The 7272-nt window shown below is 34.8% G+C and overlaps 1 protein-coding gene across 1 annotated transcript; it reads right to left on the reverse strand.

The window, feature by feature from the left end:
• Positions 1-9: 9 nt before the first annotated feature.
• On the reverse strand, positions 10-4094 carry LOC116020702 (serine/arginine-rich splicing factor SC35-like). Its single transcript, XM_031261199.1, has 8 exons — positions 3935-4094; positions 3750-3828; positions 3073-3152; positions 2871-2937; positions 2667-2738; positions 750-953; positions 402-642; positions 10-314 (listed from the first exon to the last, which is right to left on the reverse strand). Exons 1-8 carry the CDS (start codon positions 4008-4010, stop codon positions 309-311), a joined length of 825 nt encoding a protein of 274 aa, XP_031117059.1. The 5' UTR covers positions 4011-4094; the 3' UTR covers positions 10-308.
• Positions 4095-7272: the final 3178 nt, after the last annotated feature.

A 7272-nucleotide genomic window follows, 5' to 3' on the forward strand; every position in this document is an offset into this window, starting at 1 on the left:
TCAGCAACATTGACTCGTCACGGACATAACTATAGAAGGCCAGCAATTGTTCATGAGTACAAGACAGATCTACATTTGAGAAATAAGAAGAGCAAAAAGCAGGAACAATAGCCAAAACTAGTGTCAACCCACAACTACCAACAGAAAAGTGTATTAGGATGAATCACGGCATCACGCACATCATGAGTTAAACCTTACAAATAAGTTTCTGCAAATTTGTTCTACCAAGCACTAAACAGACGATATCATCATCAAATGCCCTCTTCATGGATAACAACCTGGAGAAATTCATCAATGCTTCTTCGTTGTCATTCCTACAAATATAGAAGTAGCGAAATTATAGTTTTGTAGAATTTGTTGCTACTTTATGAACCAATCATAGCTAGGGTTCTGGGATGTACATCAGCATCAGAACGTGGAGATGGGCTTCGAGACTCAGCCCCCCGGCCACGGGGTGACAAACTTCTTGGAGTTGGAGAGCGTTCTTTCTCATTGCGTCCATCTGGACTACCATCCCTAGATTGAGGGGCTCTGCGAGGAGATGGACTCCTCCTTGGACTTGGGCTACCATCCCTAGATTGAGGGGTTCTCCGAGGAGATGGACTCCTCCTTGGACTTGGGCTACGCCGAGCAGGAGAGGCACTTCAGCATTAAACAAAGAATCAGAAAGACAATAGTTTACACATAGATCCTGCATGCAGAAATATATGGTTGCAGTTGACAGGTCTCCAAACAGGAGAATACACTACCTTCCATAGGAACGACTTCGGCTACGCCTCTCATCATCATATCTACCTCTACCACGACCTTTATGGTAATCAGGGCTTCCACTGCGGCTTCTGTACCGATGACGATCTCTATCCCTACCACGGTATCGATCATGCTCAGATCTACCCCGACTTCTACTCCTGCTCCTCTTTCTATAATCTCTATCTCTGTGATCATCTCTATACCTATAACAGAAGCAGCAAAGTATGCTTACACTTTGTACACCACTCCTAAGTTTTTCCAGAATGAATATTCTGGAAGAGAATACAAAGCTCAAACAGAAAAAATGGACCTTAACAAATTTCACATCACCAACCTTAACTAAGTGTGAAGTTCACAATATACCATATAACTTGTAATAAATTCATATCAGCACAAGTTTGACTGGAAGTGTACTTGACGAAATAATATGCTCAAGACTCCATAGTCTAGTGGCATAGGTGTGAGACTTAAAAGTTTTTCAAGCAAAAAGCGCAGCACAGTGACGAGGCTTTGCCTCACTCTGAGGTGCAAAGTTAAATGTTGCCTTTGTAATTTGTATATAAAGCGATGCAAAGTGACAAAACTAAATTTTATAATCTAGAATTGATATATAAATGGTTTATAATGCAATTTTAAAGACAATTACGGTAGTTGACATCATTTATAATAATAAAGCATAGTGCGTCCTTAATCATTGATGTATATCTCTATTAAGTGAAGAAACCATTGTTTTTGACAAGTGTACAAAACTCTACAGTTAACATAATTAAAAAATTAAAAAAATCATATCAACTTAATATTCCATTACACATCAGTCATCATTATTTATCTAAACACAAGCATCATAGTAAATACATAATAAATTATTAATCAAGCATATTTAATGCATTAATTAAGGTTTAGTTTATTTATTAAAATCGCCTGGAGTGTGGGCAGCCACACTGCCCAGTGCCTACTGCCCACTCTTTGTGGTTCTCTTTTTGTCAGTGAAGAAGCAAAAAGACGAAGAAAGAGAAAGAAAAGCACAGCAATCACCATGCTTCTTCTGGGCGAATAAAGGAAAAGAGATTGGAGTCACCAAAAGCTATGGAGTCAATTCTCTTAGGTTAAGTAACATTCCTCATAGAGAATGATTGATTCTCATCGTAAGCTATAGAGTAGCCAATAGATTGTATGAAGCTATGGAGTCACAGATTGATTGTTGGAAGCTATGGAGTCGCCAAGAACTAAATAGAGATTTGAGGAAGTTATGGAGGCTGGGTTGGCATTCTTAGGACTGATTCTCACTTTGAAGACTACGTTGACTTGGTCTATGTATAAAAGTGCAGTTTTTATTTTATTTGTGCCTTGAGCACTTCAATCTGAGGGGGATTGCTTTTCCTCACTTTGCTTTCCTTATATGTTATTCATAGCTTCACTGAAGCAACGCAATGCAGGGTCACTCGCGTTCACTTCATTGATTAAGAAACAAAGTGCTCACTTTCAACAAGTGTGTGTGAGACTCTTTATAAGAGGTCTCAAGATTGATTCCCCTAGTACCTGAAGAAAGAAATGATGTATAAAAAAGACTATGTTGGCTTGGTCCTTGTATAAAGGTGCAGTTTTTCTTTCATTTGCGCCTCCATTGCTGAGGCGTTCGCTTTTCCACGTTTTGCTGCACTTGTATCTTTTCCATTACATCATTGAAGCAATGGAATGCACAAGTGCAGGGTTACTCATACGCAATGAAGCACTCTCTTTTGACAAGAGTGTGTGAGACTCTTTATAAGAGGTCTTTAGATTGATTCCTCTAGTATCTAAAGAAAGAAATAATGTAGGCCATATCATCAACATTCTTTAAGTTCAGATTCAATTTTCCCAATGGCTACAAAAAAGTACGTTATCCTCAACATCAACAATCATTGGAACATGATTACCTTGATCTAGGACTGTAGCTCCTTGACCTTCCCCTTGTCTTGGTCACAGACTCAATTATTCTTCCCTTCTGACTGGAATAAGAAGACTGAATTAATATTTAATAAGACTTTTAAGTGACGCAATGTAAAATGTAAATGGCTCAAAAAGACAAAAAGTTGAGGCAGCAGCAAAAACTAAAGGGAAATGAATTAGTAAAGCTTTACATTTTTTCAGCATTTGGCCCATATTTTGCAAATTGTACCATTATTTCTCTTCCGTCAACAAGTTTTCCTATATAAAGACCACTGAAGTTAATCAGAACAAGCAACAGAACAATTATAATAAACCAGGTACAACTATGAATTGCAAAATGACATCAAGACGTAAGTTTTGCTAATATCTGAAAACTAAAGTATTCATAGTTACCATCAAGCTTCTCGACTGCCTTCTGAGCCTCATCCTGATACTTGTACCTAACAAATGCAAATCCCCTCGAGTCTCCAGTCCTGCAGTATCAAATATTTCAGTATAAATAGAAAGAAATTGCACCAATACTTATTTTCGCGCACACATAACAGTATTAAATATACAAACCTGCTCCTCTAGATGCACTATGTACACATTTTTTTCCATATTAAATGACTATGTCTAGCTGGTTTTATCATTATGAGTACCTGATGAAATGATGAATAGGCTCAACTTATTAAGGATGAGTATATGTGAATTCACACATACCACTTATTCAACAATATGTCTATAGAAACTAGATTACCATATGAATGCAAACAAATTAATATATTTATATAGTATATATTAATCTATCAAGTTATCATCAACATGAATAGTGCATAGCAAGGTTATATGTCAGCTAGAGATTTTGACGCCTTTGCATTTCTCAATCCTAGGTATTTGATTCATTCAATATGCTATAAAAAGTCGAAACATACACGAGTTACAGCATACAAGCCTGGCACATAAAATAACTTGCAAATTTACAGATATCCCTTCCAAATTCAAGTGAATATACCTAAACAAGGGAGAGAATTTTATCCACATAAAATCAAAAATAAAAAGCCATATGAAACACGCAAACAGGTATATACCTTCGATCTCTGGGGATGAAGACATCCACAACTTTTCCATACTTATCGAAGAGAGGATACAAGTCATCAGCGGTGGTACCTGAAGAAAACAAACCAAAAGCATTAGAAGTAATTGGTTTTCCATCGGAATAACAAGCGAGAAAAGGAGAGAGATAGGGTTTGGGAGGAAAGGAGGAGGCAAATACGAAAAGTGATGTTGAGAACTAGAAGAGAGTATGTGTCTCTAATGTCTGGAGGACCAGATCTTCCAAAGTGCGACATCTTCGCCGGCGCTTCGACCTCTGAACTCTCTGGAAGCAAAGGATTCAAAGGAACGTCATGACTACAGGGGCGTTAAATCTTTGCGATTTCAGGATAAATTGGATAATCCAACAAGCGGCTCGGTTCTATTGGACAATTTTACCCTTTGATCCTCGGAAGGTTTTTTTCTTTAACCGATTTTTGGAAGGTTATAATTACTCTTTGGACTGGAGTTTTCGCCTTTCTTGACTTTCTTCCTATGTGCACAAGTGCTGTTATGATTGTTACCTAGTATTCTAGTGCACTGCTATTTTACTACGCATTTAATAATAATTATTATTATATATTATTTTTAATATATTGCAGGTTCATTTATTGTGTATTATTTAAAAATAAATATTATATATATTTAACATGAAATTTTAATATATTAAAAATAAATATTTATCAATAATTTATGTGACCATGTGAACAAGTATAATTTGTCGATTATTGTAGTGAAGTTTAAAATTCCATACATGGACTGTGGGCTAAGTAACAGCTACGGCCCAATAGAATGGATTCTGTCCTGGAATTCTTAGACCCATTCGTTTGGCCCAAAGAGCCCAAGCAAATATTGTCCCAACTCCCAAGGTCCAAACACAGTCGTTATAGCGTGGATCGCGGTCCACAATGCATTGTGGACCGTGGTCACAGGTCACTGATACTATCGTTTATCTCAAAAGATACTGCCTTACATTTGTTTTTATATTATCGAATGAAATTGTAGTTATATCAAAATGTAACTGCAGTTGTGTTGAAATGTAACTGCAATATATATGAATTGATACTGAATAGCAGTTTCACATTTGTGTTTTATATTATCGAATGAAACTGTAGTTATATCGAAATGTAACTGTAGTTGTGTTGAAATGCAACTGCAATGTATATGAATTGATACTGAATAACAGTTTCACATTTGTGTTTTATATTATCGAATGAAACTGTAGTTATATCGAAACGTAACTGTAGTTGTGTTGAAATGTAACTGCAGTGTATATGAACTGATACTGAATAACAGTTTCACATTTGTGTTTTTATATTATCGAATGAAACTGTAGTTTTATCGAAATGTAACTACAATTGTGTTGAAATGTAACTGTAGTGCATAAAAACTGAAAGTGAATGGCGCGGAATGGAAGCCGTTTCATCTGTCTGTTTTCATTAATCAAAACGACGTCGTTGATGCGCGGTCCACGATATAATTTGCGGTCCAAACAATATCAATTTCTCCATGTAAATACCTATAAAATGGTTTACGCGGGTGATGCGTGACAAAAAGTATTGTCCCAATCAAAATATTTAACATTTTCCTCGGTAAAATATTTTATTGGGATTATGATATCTATGCTCAATTGAATGGTCCAAATATATTTCTCACTTAGAGACAGAATTCATACTTTTAATGAACATAATTTCATAACACTAGATTACGAGGTCTTTGGCCACAAATATACATCTTAATTAAGGTTGAGTCCTGAAATTAATTAGTTCAATTTATTTTTTTCATGGGCATAGGAGCGAATTCATGATATAATATGGTAAAAAATGAAAACCTGGGTTAAGAAAAAAATTAAAAATAAAAAACAAAAACAAAAATCAGAGGTAGGTATGTGCATGCAGACCATATTAAAAGGGTACGAAGAGACTCCGACACACCGTGCAAAACTATAGTTTTGGTTTATCAGACAAACAATAATTTATTGGTCTGAATTCTGAAACTGCATTATTATTACGAATTATTATTATTATTATTAATTTTTTTTATCATATTTAATTTCCCTGCAGTTGGTACTAAGTACGGCATGAGTTTGAGTTAATTTGAGGAAGTAGATTGACTTATTCATTGCAGCAGCTAGTAATCACTTTTTTAGTTTCCATTCATAGGTTCAATTATGATGCGTACACGGATTGCTTCCCGCAATAAGTGCACACTCAAGGAATCACTCAAGAACCTTTCGTGTCCAAAAGAGGATCTTACCTTGTAGACTCTTGGATTTTGAGATCCCAACTCTACAAATGCCTCACCAAACTAACAAATAATACTCTCAACCCTTAGATTATTAAGCAAGGCTAAGAATTAGAGTATTAGGAATCTAGCACTAGAATTAAGATACAAAAATAAAATTAGCTATATAATATGAGTAATAGTATTCTTTTTGGGTTTTTGGATATGTGTGTGAATATAAAGAACAAGATAAAGGGATAAACTAGCTTCTCACTAGCCTACCAAGATTGAATGCTTCTCACAAACAACCTAAACTTCAATGCACTTCTCATGCAAAGAAAAGAGAGAAATTTCACTCAAATTGAATTCTTACAAGGTGTGTCTCAAACCATTGGGTTTATGGGGTATTTATAGGGGAAAATAAGGTATTAAATATTCTAGGTCACTAATCTCACCCAAAATAAAAAATTACAACTTTGTAAAAGTAATTCCCACCCAAAATTAAAAATACAAAATAATTCCCCACCCAAAATTAAAATACAAAATAATTTCCCACCCAAAATTAAAAATACAACATTTTGCAAAAGTAATTTCCACCCAAAAATAAAAAATACAATTCTTGCAAAGTAGTTTCTCACCTAAAAAAAAATACACCTTGCAAATAATTTCACACTGGGAAATTTGATCTGATACTGAAGTCTGAATTGTCTTCAAAAGTTTTTATGTGAAGACAATTGAATAGAATTATTTTTCCAGATTGATCTTCTTCTTCACAAAAAGATGTTGGACTCCAATCTGTTTGCACAAAAGTGTTAAAAGCCTCTTGAATCTTCCTTGACTTAGATATTGTTATCGGGCCACTCGAGACTTTTAATGGATCATTTATTTGTTGCATTCCGGTCTCATCAAATTATTCCACTGACGATCCTTCATTTCAAACCATTCATATACAAGGAGTTTGCAGTCAGAATTCAGAAAAGTACATATTTTTTTTCAACTTAATAATTCGTATAAAAGATTAAAGGTTGTAGCTACTTTTTAGACTTTAATAAATAATAAAAATAATTGAGTCATATTTTTTTAAAGATAATTTAGATATATATAGTACGTTCTATTTTATTTTTGTAGAAAGAAAATACTCACTTGTTGAAATGAATATTGTACTTATTTGGTTAGAATATCAAGTGATGTGGTTTGTCAGGAGTATACAATCTTATCTCGAGTAATTATTATTCTCTTCCTCTTGATCTTTATGTGTTTGGTGCTGCATTGTTGCCCCAAAATGGTTTAGATATA

The sequence above is a fragment of the Ipomoea triloba genome, chromosome 1, assembly GCF_003576645.1.
Source record: "Ipomoea triloba cultivar NCNSP0323 chromosome 1, ASM357664v1".
Classification (NCBI taxonomy): domain Eukaryota; kingdom Viridiplantae; phylum Streptophyta; class Magnoliopsida; order Solanales; family Convolvulaceae; genus Ipomoea; species Ipomoea triloba.

What these genes read in the sequence shown, in the direction of transcription:
- LOC116020702 (XM_031261199.1), bottom strand. Translation starts at nt 4,010, where the DNA reads ATGTCGCACTTTGGAAGATCTGGTCCTCCAGACATTAGAGACACATAC. An exon ending in AGTTCTCAACATCACTTTTC is followed by an intron (nt 3,829 to 3,934) that starts GTATTTGCCTCC and finishes TGTTTTCTTCAG; the next exon opens with GTACCACCGCTGATGACTTG. An exon ending in CGAAGTCGTTCCTATGGAAG is followed by an intron (nt 643 to 749) that starts GTAGTGTATTCT and finishes TTAATGCTGAAG; the next exon opens with TGCCTCTCCTGCTCGGCGTA.